The following is an 18,562-nucleotide window of genomic DNA, read 5'->3' as shown; positions in this document are numbered from 1 at the left end:
TAAACAATTCCGCGTAAACGTGAAAAAATAAAAAATCTTAAGAGATTATGCGAATTATGCTGCATAAAAAATTTAATTATTCGTATACATCTTTCATCAGTTGCTACATTTGTATCGTTAGTATCTTTGGAGCACGCAGTACACATATAGTTATGTACAATGCAAAAGATATGTATCTATATAAAGCTATTTTACTCATTTACGATGAATTAACCCCTTAAGTCAAGTATTCATTACAGATCTGTAAGATTTTGCTATATATAAATGTTACAACCGATAAATCATTGTTATCGCCATAATATCACACTTGACAATTAGATTTAAACAAATTTATTAGCAACTTATTTTCTATCACGAGCAAATTAATCCATTCATCAACATATTTAGTTTTCTGTACTTTGAAAAAGACATCGTCGTTAAGGGGTTAAATCGAAACCATATAGTGTAAACCAAAACATGAAAAAGGTGGTCAAATACTTTGCACAATTTTTCTACAGCTATCCGCTAAAAGCGGTGGTCAAATATGGCAATCAATAAGGGATCAGGATCATAGGGATGGTAGTAAAAAGCGAAGAAAAAAATTAAAACAACAAAATAAATATATATATTGTTATTTTCAACATACGCCACATGCTGATCGCATTGTAGATTAAGCGAAACAGAAAAGAAAATATAAGTATATTTAATGATACACGCCGACAATCTCCGCGGTTTCGCCGCCAGCTGTTTAAGGTCGCACAATTGCTGTTAAACAAAAAAAAAAATAGAGAAATAAAAGAATTAAACGAAAAGTGGAGGATTAAGAATAAACGCGTAACGGCGTTACACACGGCGACAGAAGGCAAATTCCATTACATACGCAACACTCACGTCGTATATATACATCCGTATACTCTGTACGTATGCAGAGATGTATACATAAAAGAAAAGAACCGTACATTTAATGCCCGAATACAAATATGCGCGTCCGTACAACGTGCCACGTACAAACCCGCGTATGCGAAAAATTGCCAACGTGCATGTATGGTAATTACAGCGATAAGTCTCGGTACTCTATTCGCATTCACGATTGTTCTTCGTCGAAGGTTAAATCGATCTAATTATAAGATTGGGATTAATCGCACTTTTCGGAGCATCTTGATGATCGTCGTGATTTTTAAGTTACATAGATGTTAATATATCCATTAAAAAATAGAAATTTGCCTCTCATGTATACCTTAATATATTGATAAAATACATCCATTATCTGAGAGTAAACTTGAGTTACAAATTCATAAAAATATTGCTCTTAAAAATTTATGTTTTGATGAATTACCCTTCGCGTGTCTAAGTACTCTTTACAGTTATTTAAGTACTGAATACCGCACCATATTTGCAATATTTAAAACGTTTAACATGTTGAGCGCTGAGCACAAATATTTGAAATACTGATCGAATTTCGATGTCTCATTTATTGGCATACATCATTATTCTGTCGTTATCAAATTCCAGAATTTAATTAGCTATTCACATTTTAATTAAACTAATTACTAGATTTAATTAATTCTGTTATTATTTTGCTTTTGTCTTATAAGATTAAAATATGACTTCAGCAACGTGTTCACACACAATAACTGACACTCAACATATTAAAATCAAGAATAGATTTGTACATTTGACTGGACACGATTTATCATCTCGTTAACTCCGATAGTAGCGCATTCCCATGTTTCAATAAAAAAAAAACATACATTATCAGAGGAGAGAAACGCAGTGGACGAACAAACTAAAAAGAAAAGAACAAAAATTCGATTTAGCATGTAAGAAAACAAAAATAAAGAAGCACGACAGATTGTTAACGACGCAAATACGGTATACTCAACAGTATAACAGTAATCTTACGAGGTAATAGCTCAAACATTTAAAAACAAAAACATACTCTATCAACAGATTTAGATTACAATTGTAAAAATCGTATAATAATAATTCGGATAGACGGTCGTACCATTGAAACGTTGGTCGAATAGGATCACTAAATTGATCGGTTCATGTACGAAAGAGAAAGAGAAAAAACTTATATTACTAATGCAGCGCGAAACCAATTAAGTATTAAGTAGAAGGAACGGGCTAATTATCCATTATTAATTTCGAATTAACAATAAATCATGTTCAAGAAAATGGCTCATAATTAGCCCGTTCCTTCCATTTAGTGATTCACTACTGAAGCCTTCTACTTCGACTTCGTTAAGTATTATTCATAACGTTTATAAGATAAACAATATAAGAGTAAATATCTCTTAGTTACATAAGAATGGAGGAAATAATTATATAATGATGCTAAAAATATCTACCTACTCATTTCCGTTTCTTTGAGATACCAAATCTCCGTGTTTATATCTCTTATATTACAAAAAACGTATTTTGTATGATCTGTTGCTAACTTTGCAAGCATTTGCAACTATTTTGACGAACGCTGAAAAAAAGACATTTCAAACATCACACTTCGCTTTCGTCAACCAATTTGTATCCAATCTTTGGGTAAGTAATATAAAAACGAACATAAAAATAAATCATTCGTCGTAAGTACATTATCCCGTATTATTATAACATATACTTAATTTGGAAATAACCGTCTCAACAAGTGATCCTTATTTGACCATGTAATGATCGCACATGATACGCGATTCGTTTTTACAGTGAATGAATTAAATCTTCATATATTAACGTCCTGTAAAAACGGACATAAAAGTACTTAAATAATTCTGATTCTGACTTAAACTGATAGTCTGCCATTGCCAACACTAAATTAGCGAGCGAGCGATCGATATTAGCAACAGTGTAATAGCCATTGATAATCACGATCTCTGTCGCGCGCAAAGTGCTAGTAATAATACATATAAAAGTAATAGTCATAATAGTAATAATAAATGCCAATGGTAGTATCGCCATCATTGGCACAAGTACTGATAATATAAACATATGATACTAAGGGTCCGTTCCGTTTCACGCATGATACGCGCATTGTCTATAGTAAACGTTACGTATGCTATAGATAAATGCGCGCATATGCGTGAAACGGAACGGACCCTAATAATAAAATAATAATGACCGTATAATGATAATAGTAGTAGAATAATAATATTAAGTAATAATAAGAATTTTCTCTTATAATAATAGTAATCAAATTAGGATAACAGATATAACTAGTAAAGATAAACATAGCAATAATAATAGCCATAATAAACGTAGCACTAACAATAGTGTTAACGCACGTGCTGAAAAACAATGATGAAAATGACACGAACATAGAAGCGATTTTTCAATCATTAAACAATATTTGTGACTAGGCTCTATTTGTATATACGCACAAGACTAATGTGTATGCGTGCTCGTTTTCTATTGTTAGTTAATCGATGTAGATCAGTGTTAACCATCCACGCATGGCTTAAGTGTGTTGAATATCAAAATTATTCCTGTCTAAAACTTATAATTTTTTACATATAATTTCGACATTATTACTTATATGTCTGGTAACCATTTGTGCGCATACCAAAAAAGGTTTAATTGAGTTTTGCCGATTGTTATTGATATCATCTTTTGATGTTTAATTTTTATAATCGATAATTTTTTATATTCTCGAATAATTTGCTTAAAATTCATACTTATATCGATTTAGAAGATGAAAAAATATTTATAATATTTTTGAACATATCTCAATAAAAATATATTATCGTATAATTGTATGTTCTGTTTTTTAAGTACACATAATTTAAGAATAAGCAACTGCTAACTTCGTCATTTATCGGTATTTACATTACATATGAAGCAATAATATAGATATTCTATACATAAATAATCCTTATTCATGCGTAGACCTTTAACACTGACTTGGATTAGTCGTTAGGGTTGCGTATATATAAGTACATCAATTAACTAAAGACACATCTTTGGTAATCCGGAGCACGACGTTCTCTACTGCTCAAAGACAATCGCAAATGTTAGATAAAATTGCCCGCTTGCACACAGTTTATCTTGCAATGACGCCGAAGCTCCGTTTATTTGGTCTGACGCACGTGTGCATGTTAATGTTGCTGGTGACAAAACAAGGCTACGTACACTTAATCGTAAATGATAATTAACAATATGAAATGACAGAATTTATTCTGTTTTAAAAGATATATCAAAAAATTATTATTACATAAGCCCATCTATATAACACAAATAAATTATCTTCTCATTCAATTTTCAAGTCAGAAATGATATTGACTATTCTACTTAAAATATTCCAAAAAAAAAAAAAGATAAAAAGGCAATATATATCCATATTTTTATATTTATCCATATATTTTTACAAAGACAATAGAAATAGGTTCTGAGTCCTGCCATTCAATAATTGAGTGCACGCAAACTTGTTTTGCTTAATATAGACAAGACTATGCGAGAAAAGAAATAAATTGAAGGATATGTATGTTATCGAAACTGGAAGTGTGGATCTGTGTGTGCGATTACGAAAGGTGACATGATAATAGTGAAAGAATAGTTGCGCAAGATTCTGTCGCTTCGATAATGTGGCGAACAAATTTCGAGAAAAGGCGGTTTTTAATGGTTTTGGACTCGTGGAAAATAGAAAATGTATTGAGATAAGAATATTTTTAATACTCGTGCGTTTAACTCATAAAAACGGAAAAGTAAGATCCAAATAAACAGAAAATAATAATTTCAAAGTATAAATCATATATGAGAGAAAAAAATCTACTTTGTATTAATTCAGATTCTACAAAATGTTAATTCTTATTATGCAACGTAATCTAATTAAACGCGATCGATTAAAAAATGTCTCACATTTTCATGTTAAATTAACATCCACGAAGGCATTTTTACATCCAGACTAGAGTACTTAAAATGACTTCTTTTTAATCACTAACCCTGTATATATTATCCTTGTACGATCTTGATTTGTTTCGTTCGAATACAATCATCGCACAGCTTCGTCGTGCAACCAATTTTCACGATGTTCGTCCAGCTGAAAATATCTATACTAATCTTTTTATCACGTGTTTTCGGAAATATTTCACTCTAAATTTCATTCATATATTATCTGCACTTAAAAAGCAAGATGTATAAATCTATTTTAATCAAAGTCAATTGCACTAATTGCAACGTAAATATCGATACGTTTAATTTTTCTCTCGATAAGTTATAATAAAAATTGTGATCATCAATCATTTTAGAAATAATGCAAAGATAAGTCCTACGTAGAATCACATTTGTTTATTAATTTAATTATCCAAAATCAACAAACACCGATTCATAATCGACAGAACTTATTAAAAATCAAAATGTTTTCCCGTTTATTTCCAAGAAGCAAATTCATCGAATTTGTTTCACATTGTTAAGAATGAGTTATCCCAAAATATTTTGCATTGATGTAAGCCTATTCGATAGCGAATCTCTTTCTGATTGCGAAATTGTTTATAATTATTATAGCAACTCTTTTTTTTATTTTACAGTATATCACTTTGACGAGAGACTTTTAGTTCGTTGAATCGATCCAGATAATTCGTCCGATACGTAACTTTCGTGAAGACCTAAAATCGCATAAAGTGCAATTTATGAATTCGACGAAGAAGACGATGCAAGTGTGCGGTCGGGAAACTCGTCCGATATTAAAATTCATTAAAAATTTGTCGCATCTCGCGTACTTGTCTATATTCGCTTTGACGGCGTTATAGAATTGAATGCACGAATGTGTGATGCCTGATGTGCTATTCCTGAGCGACCCGGTCCAGTTTCGGTATGAAACCACGGTCCCCTGTACGTTACAATCTTATCACAAAGTCATTTACTACAAAATGTCTCTTATATTCATTTCTTTGCTGTCTATCAGTTTTCCTTTTGTTTTGTTTCAATTGCTTGCATCCGTTTCGTATTTGGCATATTATATATATATATATATATATATATATTTGCACAATTTTTAAGCCTAAGAAATCGCACGCGCATCGGTCCCGCACGATCATTGTTCGTCCGTACGCATTTCCCTTTCCAGCCTCCGTCTCTCGTGCTTCTTCACACACACACATACATTTATATCTCGTCTACACGCTACACGCCCAATTTGCCGCGATACATACACACTTATATATGCATATGTATACCTATGTATAAACAGGCGCTGCGAGGCGTTGACAGCGATCCCGATAGTAGAGCCGATAAAAATAGTTCTCAGTCGATAATTCGATTTATGACCATGTATTTATATAACTATGTATTATGTATAGTTATGTATAAGAAAAATTTCTCGCGCACAGCTCGTGCCGCACGTTCCCCGCTTTCGTCATTTTGTTCTCTTTCATCGCGAGACGTGGAGCCGTCGCGTCGCCTAGTTTAAGTCAACCATGCACGAGAATCCTCGTCGCGGCTCTCGATACGCACGCACATACCATACACACGTAACACATATATGCGTATGTACATATATGCATAATATATTTATATATCTTGTATATACACAAGGGCGGGGGAGGAGAGATTGGACAGACAATTAACATAGCCACGTTTAGCTTCGCTTGAGGAACCCAGGTCGGTCGGTCGGTCGGTGGATCGTCTTCCTTTCCGTCCCCACTTTCTCGGCCTTCTTCATCGTGTCCCTCCGCATTTCGTGCGCACTTTCTCGGTCGCGACTTTTCGCTCGCCCAGCATCGTGAATTCTCCTGCGTGGATTCGATCGTCCGGTGTTCTACATGCGCAGGTGTGCGATTGAGGGAACGAGTAACCGTTCGAGAATCGGCGAGGCAATCCTCTCGGTGCGATCGCGAGGATATGAACGATGTGTCGCGACTTCGTAGACAGGCATCTATAGGCGCGCGAGAGGTTGAGGGGATGAAATGAACAGATATATAGAAGAGGTCGACAAGGCGAAGGATCTTACGGCAGAAGTGAGAGCGCGTGGGCGTGGATTGCTCTTTGTACAGGCACCGACAGACACAGATAGACTGATCGAAAAACTGACCGGGGAATTGTGACTGATCGATCGACCGGTCGAGCAAACGACCGGTACCGATTTGACTGACTGAGACTGACATGGCACGGCGACTCCGATCGAGAGTACACGGTCACAACGTCACAGGCCACCTGCTGGCACACAAACAAACACACGGACATGTTAGTCACCACCACACACCAGATATGAAAGGTTTCGTCCCCGAGCAAACGCGCGCGGTGACGGCTCCTCCGAGGCCCCGCGAAAATCTACCACGCCCAACTGCCTCTGCAGACTCGCATTTCAGATAACGACGTATAACAAAAAATATATCACACAAATTTTTAATTTGTTTGGTCGTTATTATCCGTCGCAAAACGAACATGCCTTATAATCCTTTCCTTAAAGAAGAGAACTTCACAGAATAAATATATTATCAGAAGATAAAATATATAATTTCGCGACTTCTTACGTTGATGATTAAAAAAAATAAGAGTCAATAAAATGACTTCGAGATACTGCTTTATTGAGTTATAATACCGTTTCGATAAAACAATATCTCGAGAGCTACGTGTCTGATGAGAGAATTAGCGCACAAAAGATATGGAGTAAGGATGATCGAGATACATTGAAGAGTCAAACGAAATTGTTTGCGGGGCCTTCAAACGGAGACGACACCGTGCATGCGTGTACGCGAGTACTTTGCCGAGTCGTGCTTTTTAAACACGAGCAACGAGCGTCCACTTTATTCAGCTTGACAGACAGTCACAAGGAAAGAGAAACAAAGTGTTCGACAGCGCATCTGTGAAAACTCGTTGCTAATGCAACGCAATCGGTGAAATTCGCCAATAGTTTCCAGATTCGGATTACAGATAACAACTGCAGTAGTCAGTTCAGTTACATATGGTATCTTCTACAGCAGTTTTATGGCCGAAAGCAGTTCGTTATCGATTACTAAACCAAAAGCAACATTCTTCTCGAACATAAATTAGTTTCTTAATTAATGGAAACAATTGGCTCACTCACCGCCTGTGACGATCGGTTGCATATCCCTCCCCCCTCCCCCCAAAAAAATCACATAGCAATGTTAGTATTACTAACTAATAAAGCGTCGTAGCGTGATTAACCATAGAAAACTTAGTGATATTATCACGTGAAAAACGTATCGAATTCTGTGCGCCTCGAACAATAAAGGAGATACACGCGATACAGCTGCTGACATAATTACAATGAGTGAGATAGATCTTTGCGTTTATCGCTCCGTATCTGCCGGCTGAATTATACCAGCTCAAACTACTACTGGTTATTGGTATAAAGAACAAGATAGAGAAATTAAAAAATAGAAAGAATAAATTACAAAAAAAATACAGAAAGAAAAAAACAGAGAGAAAAGTCAAATCGTCAAATGGTTACGAGGTACGGACTCGAACGCTGCGTGAAAATTCAAAGCAAAGTCACTAGTCTTACCCTCCTAAGGGAAAAGCTACGTTGTTAGTGAACTTCACGCGCGTACGTAATTTCACTTTGTGCAACAGTAAGTTAGCACAGAAAGCTTTACTGACAGCCTTTGCAACGAGATGTAGTTTGATTGCATCATTCGGGAACGTGCCGCCAGGCTTGCACCTCCGAGATTTGAAGATACGAACATATTTTCGAAACCGTGCGAGATAAGTACGGGCAGATGTTACGGGTGAATATTTGAAAAACCCCGTATTATACCGCTGCGCATTTAGCGATGAACATGGCTATTCCCACCATATGTTTAGATTATGTGCGTTCTTCGTGCTAGATAAACCGAATGCAGAAATGAATGAGCACGTTTAACGCTAAATGCGCACCGCTAAAACCCATTTCCTGTGGGTATAATTTTAACCTGACATGAGCTTCAACCCGAAAATCGAGTTACATTTAAACTTAAAGAGTCTTTATACGTCTCGTATAAACAGAGAAGTCTTTAGAAAGCGGCTAGAGCCATTTAGTTTGAAAACTGAATACCGATTGTAATTTTTGCGACGGCAAAAGTCGAATTAAGAGATTCGAAATGGATAGATATATCACAATCACATCACGAAGCCTTTACATGCAAATTTCTTTGTCTTCTATGAAAGCGTAATCAAGTATTCGCATATCTCTTGCATGCAAAATCCCTTATTTTTGACGAGAATATATAAACAGTACTAAACATTTGTATCAACGTTTCTTAAAATTTGATTCGCAAGGGTGCTCTCGACATAAAAAAACAGTTCATTTAATTCCTAAAAGAATTAATCGCGCGCGATTATAATTAATCTTAATCAATTATATCTCGTCGGATTCACTAAATCTGAATGAGCTTTAGAAACATCGGCCGTAGTCTCCAAAATCGATCATCACAGGCTACGAAATCAAGTGGTTCGAAAGAATAATGAGTTAATACTGATTCATTAATCCTATCCAGTTTCCTGTTAAAATTACTGAAATGGATTGTCGAAAAAAAAGCGGGATTTCTATATTTAAACTCTGGCACTGGAAAAGTTAACAGACGTAACACGATATGTAATCGCGATGTGGCACGGACGTGAACAGAATAGATAGATTGTTGGATTAAAAAAATATACTAAATGTGTTCACACATGGGCGGATCGGCAGGTAGAAGAGAGAAGACAATTCGGCGGGACAGTTCGCACAAGCGACACGTTAAAAGAATAAATTACGTTCCTGCACCTCGGAAGAAAAGTCAGTCCGACGGAGACAAGAGTCTTCTGGATTATCACAGCCTCGTTTCGATAGGACGGCGAAGGTGTCGAGCGGCGACGTCTCCTCTTCGGCGTCCGATAGAACGCTCGATCATAGCCCGTTAATCTCGCTACCTTCGTGGAAAATACTGCTTGACTAGAGAGTACCGTGGAATACTGCCACCTAATACTTTCGCATGTCTACCTAGACCTATCCGCTAGACGCGATTCCGCTGCGGAATAATCATCAACCATCGCGGTTGTTAATTAATTAAATGCGCGAGCGTCGTCCCGACTAAGGACGTCGTCGGGCCAAGGTGTCCGAGAAGTCCTTGGTATCTACCTACGAACGTTGTGTGACATCAGCTAGTATGGCTTGGAGGCGTCCTTGGACCGTTTCAACTGGACCTTCAGTCGCTTCATGCCAATCTGGAAACCGTGCATCGTTTGGATCGCCGCTTGCGCGCTCGACGCATTGTCATACGACACAAAACCTGAAATGACATTGCAAAATGCAGAATACCATTTCGTCCGTATTGCGTCCTATCACTCGTACGCACAACATTTATTTGTATGTTTAAATACTTGCATCTTATCCCGTTCGTTAACGTGAACTCGACTTACCAAAGCATTTACTCATGTGCGTGTGTTTATCTATGAAAACTTTGGCGGATATGACGTTGCCGAAGGGCAAAAAGGTAGAGATGAGGTCCGTGTCGCTGAATTCTTGCGGCAGGTGGTAGATAAAGAGATTGCAACCTTCGGGACCCTCGATCTGCTTGTCCGTGCTGCTGAACTTCGTCTTCTGCGCTGCCGCCGCCGCAGCAGCCGCAGCTGCCGTGAACGCGGGGAACCCTGAAATCCGAGTATGTTGTTGGTACTCGCGCTAGATTATCGCGAGGATACAATCCCAGTCATATATTCTTCCAAGTGATGTAAATCTTATGTTGAAAGTCTCGCCAAGGGCAACGTATTTTTAAAAATAATTTTCGTAATTAGATCTTAATTGTAGATCAATTATTTTTCAAACTTGATTTATATCACTTTGCAATGAACAGTTCCGGTTCATCAATACAACTCTATGCATTGGCTTGGCACGTCCCAGCGTACAGAGACACACCAAATAGGTTTAACTATTGAATCTATATATCTTAATCACTTCTATCTACTCTAAATAATATAAGCATATAAGCTCGTTACGCAATGTATAAAATAAAAAATAAGTAATTATTATATGATATACAAAATATATACAGAATTATAAAAGAACGCAATTTTAAGCTCTCCAATTATACTCGCAACCGTGACACTATTACCACACAGATATTATTTCCACTTGTTCGATTTTCACGAGTATATCTTGTGCGCTGGGATACATAGCTATTCCAATAGGCACATGCGAACCTATCGGTTGTTTTTCTTTCAAGCATTCATTTGGTTCACTTCCACATTCCGATACTTCCAGCGGCTAATTTGCTTAAATCGCAAATTAATCGGCCAATTTTAAAATCTCTCATATTTGCATTGATTTTATGTAATGTTCCATAGGGAAGATATAAAATTATATAACTTGAGCTGGCGTTAAATACGCAATATCAAATGTGCAAAGATATAATAACAAACGCAAGGAAAACCTGCCAATTTTTATTTAAGAAGATAATAATTATCTCTGACATTTTAATAATAGTATTTTATTAATAGCATTTCGTAGCGTCAATCAGATTGTTTTGAATATTGACATTGAATATGACAATTCCGTGGCGCGCAAATACATTAATTCGAAAGTCAACCATATGAAGGGCTTGACATTAAAACGTGGGACGATCCACAGAAATATAAATTCAGGCAATCTATTCATTATTACTCACTATGCAACTCTTTCTTTTCCACGGTCACCGTCGTCTTTCCAATGAGAGCTTTAATGCGCACAGTTTACTTATTAGAAAGTAACCTTTTGCGTGTTTACGCGAAGATGCAGAAAGGCAGTGTGACTGCGTTTAACAATTTTCTGTGTACATCGAAAGTTGCTCGACAAGCCAAATAATTACCTGCATACTGCTGTAAGCTGGAATAGGCGTTGCTCAGCGAGTCCTGAAGCCCGTTTAACGGCGTCCCCGTCAAGGAATTGAGCGTGAGAGATGTTACAGGACTAAGACTGCCCCCAGTAGACCCTTGAAGATGAACATTACAGTTATTTTTTTACGGATTCTCTCAAGTATAAATCTCGATACCCAAGCTTTTAATTATTTCTGAGGCATGCCTCACGTGCTGCGACATTGCAAGAATGTCAGTCGCTCTATGTTTGTTATTACTATTAGAGGCAAAAAGCAACGTATTTGTGCAACATATTAATTCTATCAAATATTGCTATTTGAAATTTATGTGAGAAAATTTATTTAAAATAGAAGCAAGAACAACTGTATTAAAAAAATTTGATATACTCTTTATGGCAATCTTTCTTTGTAGATTACATTCATTAATTTTAAAAAGTCTCGATTTACAGTTAAAAATTTAAAATTTTAATTATGAATAATGACATTTTATTAATATTGAAATTGATATAGTAATAAAATTTATGATAATCTCATATCTCATCAGAATTATTAGTAAATCTTAATTAAATTGTTTCAGCGACGTGAAAATATCCATGTCTTTAACATTATTTTTTAAAATAAAAAATATACAAAAAAATTTATAAATAAATCTGAAATATGCATAAATAAATAAAATTACAAACATTTTAGTGTGGCACATATAAAATATTTCGCTTGAGATAAGAATTTAATAAATATTTTAACAGTTTAAATTTAAAGCATAAGAGCAATGTCATACTTCTTCGGTATAAAGATAAAAATTTGCTATATAACGAGATATTAATGATAATAATTTTAAAAAATTTGAAAGTATAATACGTTTTCATGCACGATAATTTATATGGTGAAAATTCACGCGCCAATTCCCGGGTTAATAAGCGTTTCACGAAACAGTCTTATTCTTCTTTTTTCATTATGCACAGGTATTGTTGCCGATTAAATTCTTATTACAAAAAATCGTGACCCATTAATTGCGATAAGCGTTTGTGCAAGAATCGTATATTCCCAATACATCTCAAATATACACACACAATGATATTTAGATCATATACATATTGTTAAAAAACTACAATTAACGATTGATGGAGAATAACAATCTACAGGTTCCTAAAAGCATCAACATGGTCTCGCCAATTAATGCATTAATTCAATATCCGCGAAAATTTTTACAACAATTCAATGTGCAGCACCAATCAATTACTAATTGGCTTGGTTATTCATATTCGTGGATACAATATATGTACATAATGTTATAGAACTATCGTCACAACTTTTCAGCTTACAAAATTAAATGATTTGACATTCAGTACAATTTTCCTCAATGATTTTGATTAAACACTATTTTTTTATCGTTTTTAATATTTTTCATATAATTCTCTAAAAAATATTTGTGATTTATACTTGAATTAAAACTAAAAATAAAATTCGCTTAATAAAGAAATAAGATTTTACTATCTTCTTTCACTTGCAAGCATTTTACTTATAAAAATGTATAATTATTAAGTACGTAAATCTATTTTAATGCCTTAAATAAACGGGCATGTGGGACACTTCATATATTCATATATTCTTTAAATCCTTTGAAGTTTTTATAACTGAGCACTTATACAAGAGCACTATGATATGTACAAAACTCAAAATATAGCATTGGTTGAAGCAGGGGAGACCCGCATGAGTAACGAAATCTACAGCCAACAATAATTGTCAATATTGCATTACAATATACAGAAGACAATAATAAAAAATATACCAATGTAATAGAGAGGAGAAGTGACAAGAAAGGAATTCGAAAGGAAGATATATACTGTGATACACGATAAAGAGAATGCGAGCCAAACAATTTCTCTTCCTATTGAGTATCTCACCTGTATTTCCTGTTTTTCCCAGAAGAGCAGCTACGCACGAAAAAAAATACGCAGCGTTAAAATTGTGATGTACGTTTACATAAAATAAAAGAAACGTAAAGTATGCAAGTGTAATGCCATTCGCGCGTTATGACATATCTAGCGCGTTTTAAAAATAATAGAATATATTTCTATCTGTAGCTTAAGATGGTTGTATACAAATTTACATAATAGCATATATGTAAACTTCACAATTAAACAATCGGTAAGTATAATTTCTGCGGGAAAATATGCCGTACGCTTTTATGTAAATTTCTATGCAATATAAAACGAATTTATGTCCATCATGAAAATTGATACATTGATAGAAACAGAGAATATGAGAAAATTCAAGAGGGAGGAGGGTAAGGAAGGAAAAGTGTAAGCACGTGCACACACGCACACGTGCACGTACACTATTAAATAAGCGAAATGGGGAAATCAGACCATCAACAGGATTAGGGCCCCTTTTGCATGATCAAAATTAATTTAGTAATTGTTAATACTGTACCAGGCAATACGACACGTACATAGCGACATACCTGCTGTCGAATTCGCCAGGCCGCTTAATGCTGAAACACAAAACACGTTCGCGATATTAGCTAAAGCAGTCGATAATATGTACATGGTATAATAACGTGAAACAAAGGCTTTGATGAAATTTTCCCGGCGATGCCGTCGATATTATGTTTTTAATTGCCACTAAACAATTTGCAAAGTCAACAATTTCACTTGTATCAAATTAATACAATGGAATCAAGTTTGCAAGGCGAGCTGGTAACGTCTGCAAAAAAATATTTGTCTTTTGCTATCACGTTGTAACATAAGCAAATTTTTATTTGAATATTTTACTCGATAAAGTAATAAATAATCGTTCTACGAAAACAATTTTATATTATAAATTGCAATAAATTGATCAAATTAACATTCACAAGTTAAAAAGCACAATAAAAATGTTAAATATATTGTTAATAATTATACTTTTTAGTTTTATTTATTATAAATTAGTATAAAACAGTACCTTTTCAAATAACTAAACGCCAGCTTATATTAATAACTTAAATGTATCATCGATTATTCATTTATCCTTGATCATATAGATGACAATAAGTTACATAAATTATTGAAATAAATGCAAGAATATACATGCATATTGTTTCTAATCTTTTATCTTACAGTGTTAGAATTTATTATTTTTGTTCAATGTCGACTGGACTACTGTTCATTATAACTGTATGAAAAACTTGCTTCTGTGCAAATAAGTTCTTGCACAACTCTTTATGTGTGAAAAACGCAATGAAGCAGTCTACGTACTTAACTTACTTTTCTGTTGACTTTACATAAATCATAGAAGAAAGAGAGGAGAGGAGAGAAGCGTCATATCGTGTACATGCAAAATAACAAAGGTGTGTTAGTTTTGTTGATATGAATGAGAGGTGGTAATTACGCAACTAACTACGGAAACCGTACATCTTACCTGCAGACATTTGTACATTTACACGGTTCAGTGTGCACGCAATACGATGAAGATGCATGTTACTAAAATTTTCCATACGTTTCATTTAATAAGCTGCCTTGTATGGCCATTTAATGATCATGTTTCACGATTAATCATTCTTTTTTAACTATTGTGACAATAACTTTGTCAGTGATTGAAATATTAATCGCAGTATTATTTAATTAGTTTAGCTAATTTACGTATCTAATAAATATTGCCACTTCAAAATTTCCTGTTTTTCAAAACGTAATGCGACTTGTAAATGTAAAACTGAAATTAAATGCCCGTTCGCAGAACATTTTTTTCCTTTCCCGACTGACTTCCAGGATATACTATACATAACTGTATGTATGGTATATCCTGGAACACTTGTTCTCATCGTACCGTTATTACAATTACAGACTGTTAATACAGTTTGCGAAGACACATTTAAACACGCTGTCGCATTATTACTGTCATTGTAATCGCGGCACGACTTCGGCCGCTTTACCATGCATACCTACAAAAGCGGTGGACAGTTCACCCATTCGCCTGAAACTTTAACAACGCATGCAATCATTAAACTCCGACTACGCTCAAGCGGATTTACCGTCTACCGTCTACCGAGTAACATACGTGACGCATAAGCATACAGGTGTTTTGTACAATGGGTAGGAGGACAATATAACGTGGTCCGAAGTTATGCATATAATTCGAAGCACCGGACAGTTCCGAACGGAACCTACAGCTGCACATTAGTGTACATAATGTGTTCTCTGATTATGCGTCTCGCAAAATATTCTCTACTCACTGTTTGGCGACACCTGGAGATTGCCGTTTCCGCCGGTCATAGCTGCCAGAGTGACGAGGTTTTGCATACTCATTGGCGACACGCCCGCGTTCGCTGTAACATAAAGTGTCAGAATTTATTGTAGAAAGCCTTAATACTCTAGATTTATATACCATGACGATGAATATAGCGTATCATTTAATAGTTGGCGAAAAGAGACTTAAATCAAATTTTGCCTAATCTAAAATAATTTAACAGCACGTCTTTCTAGAGCATTTATCCTTCTCAATGATACTTTTAGTGATATTAAGAATATTAACATTTTAATCGCTGTTAAGTTTATGCGCTTTAAATATTTATTTTACATAATTTGAGCTTTAAACTCTCTCTTCACTGCATATCGGAAGTAGGCTACATATCATTCTACACGTTCGGTTCGTGTATATGTGAACTCATTGCGTGACACACGTACGTTATCGAGTGACCATACGTTTCGCAGCAATAAATGGTAAACATATGTGTCGGAATAAGGATAATGATAGACTCGTCGTATAGAGGCATGTATGTCATCGTCCTGGCATTCTTCCCGGTCCCATTAAACGTAGAATTTTATTATTGCCTCTGGTAAGCTGGTGCAGGACGTTTCGTTATAACTTTCGAAAAGATATGACCCATGGGACGCGATCGCGCGCGGTGGAAGTTGGAGAACGTAAGCGCGAAATAATACAATTTATTCTGGCACCGATGTGAGACTGCGCGGACGAGTAATTTTAGCGAAGAAACGGATAAAATCTCACTTTCCTAGGCAAAGAGGATCGATCATATTCTATGATATTTTACATCGGAATGGCGTGGATTTGCGCGGTGCGCAATTGACATATTTTTTTATCAGAAACCGACCATTTCCCGAGAGAAATTATATATTTAAATTTACCCGCGCGCGAGATTTACGTTTTTAACTTGTTCGCAAAAATAGATCTTCTATAAGTACTGGAACACTAGTATAGAGTGGGGTCAAAAGGTGACGCGACGAAGTTAAACTTGCACATTTAAAAGAGATAAGTTTAAAGATTGCAAACGTCACAGTTATACTAATATCAGAAAGTGTGAAAAAACTGACGTAATCCGTATGATATAAATGTAAATGCACTGGCGGCTGGGTACATTTTAAACGTACTATGTGCTATGTGATACTACAAAAATCTCTATCATTGATCACAAAAATATATACATTCGTATAAAATATATGAGTATCTATAAAGTACGACAAAAAGACAAAAAATATTATCAACTTTCTTAAATATCAAAATATAATTTTACTCTTGTAATTAAAATAAAAAAAGATCTAAGTATGTGTGTATATACATATTCATAAAAACTTGCTTAAGATATATGACAATTATTTATCGATTTCAATATGTTCATGTATTGTATATACATGCTCTACGTCTTCACATAAAATTCAATAAAAATGTTTTGATGGTCATTAGAATAATGTTGCTGCGATAGACAACAGATATATGAGTTTTCATATCATAGAGTTCTCTCTCACTAATTTAAATAATAAATATTATTATTACAGAAATAGAATGGTTTGTTCCGCCAACAATAATCAACAAGAAACGTTTATTAGTTTCGACTACTAATGGCAATATATAAATTGAAACGTTTCGACCCCTCGGATCGGGTCCTTATCAAGCAATCTGGTAACTATTCCTTGTCACAAACTTAAACGTCGGTATTCTCGAAAATTTTGCCCGAAATAATCAACTGATCGACGTGTAAGTCGGTGACAGTGGAGAACGCATTAAAAATTTTAAGAGTAACCACTGCGATGAAGCGTTGTCAGTATTGAAATTTTAAATTTTCTACGGAGCAGAACATTATCATGGAGCGACGACTAACGCGTGTTCACATGTCGTAGTTAAGAGGTATTATTATTATTATTATTATTGAAAAGATTCAATCTCGTTTCAAGATATTGGATTTCTGTTAATTTTTATTTAAATCTGTCGTCATGAAAAAGCGAAAACTGATTAAGCGCAAATAAGCAAAAATAAAAGAATAATCGACACTAACCATACTCACCAGCGGTGTTACTCAGGGACGCGAGGGTAGCTAGACTTTGCAGATTCGCGGGGTTGATCTCCGCCGGACTGGGCACAGCGGGGGGTGCCGCGTGCGCAGGTGTTGCCGCACCAAGGCCAAGGTGTTGTTGCAGTAGCAACTGATGTTGTACGTTCGACAATGCATTCGCCGCTCCCGCGTTCGCGGCGACCGGGGTCGCGGCACTCGTCGTCGCCTGCAACTGTTGCAGAAGCTGCAACGATGCGGGCGTCAAGGTATGCGCGTCGTTCTACAAATACAAACATAATTTTCATCAATCTCATTATCGCTGTCATGTCCCATAAAGTTGTAACGTACTCGTTTTGCAGCATTTACAGATCCGAGGACATTTTATTTTATAAGTCTGCTAAAAATCGTTAATTTATGTACATAATTAGTATAAAATTTCTTTCGCTTTAAGTTAATTTAAATATCTTTAGATTTCTTATCAAGCCCTTCATCAAATTTCCGCTAAGAAAGGATCGATCGCAAATTTGTCAAAGGATACACTTGTGAAGCTTTATGCAAATCTCGTGAA

The 18,562-nt window shown here is 35.3% G+C and overlaps 1 protein-coding gene across 25 annotated transcripts in view; it reads right to left on the bottom strand.

Moving 5' to 3' along the window:
• Positions 1-581: 581 nt before the first annotated feature.
• Positions 582-18,562, bottom strand: part of LOC143895616 (CUGBP Elav-like family member 1-A) — a 553,022-nt gene continuing 535,041 nt past the window's right edge. For 10 of the 25 annotated variants that reach the window (XM_077402904.1, XM_077402903.1, XM_077402902.1 and 7 more), the window contains 8 exons: positions 17,998-18,274; positions 15,940-16,032; positions 14,182-14,223; positions 13,634-13,663; positions 11,724-11,846; positions 11,544-11,591; positions 10,300-10,530; positions 582-10,169 (listed from right to left, as the gene is read on the bottom strand). In XM_077402904.1, coding sequence (XP_077259030.1) covers positions 10,042-10,169; positions 10,300-10,530; positions 11,544-11,591; positions 11,724-11,846; positions 13,634-13,663; positions 14,182-14,223; positions 15,940-16,032; positions 17,998-18,274 — 972 coding nt within the window. In that variant the 3' untranslated portion in view covers positions 582-10,041. The remainder of the gene's footprint in view (positions 10,170-10,299; positions 10,531-11,543; positions 11,592-11,723; positions 11,847-13,633; positions 13,664-14,181; positions 14,224-15,939; positions 16,033-17,997; positions 18,275-18,562) is intronic. The other 15 variants (XM_077402908.1, XM_077402898.1, XR_013256373.1 and 12 more) reach the window with 14 other exon arrangements.

This window comes from Temnothorax americanus, unplaced genomic scaffold, assembly GCF_048541705.1.
Source record: "Temnothorax americanus isolate GAGA-0224 unplaced genomic scaffold, ASM4854170v1 Scaffold16, whole genome shotgun sequence".
NCBI lineage: Eukaryota > Metazoa > Arthropoda > Insecta > Hymenoptera > Formicidae > Temnothorax > Temnothorax americanus.
Note: the sequence above shows the minus strand (reverse complement) of the source record. Positions and strands in the feature narration are given on the sequence as shown.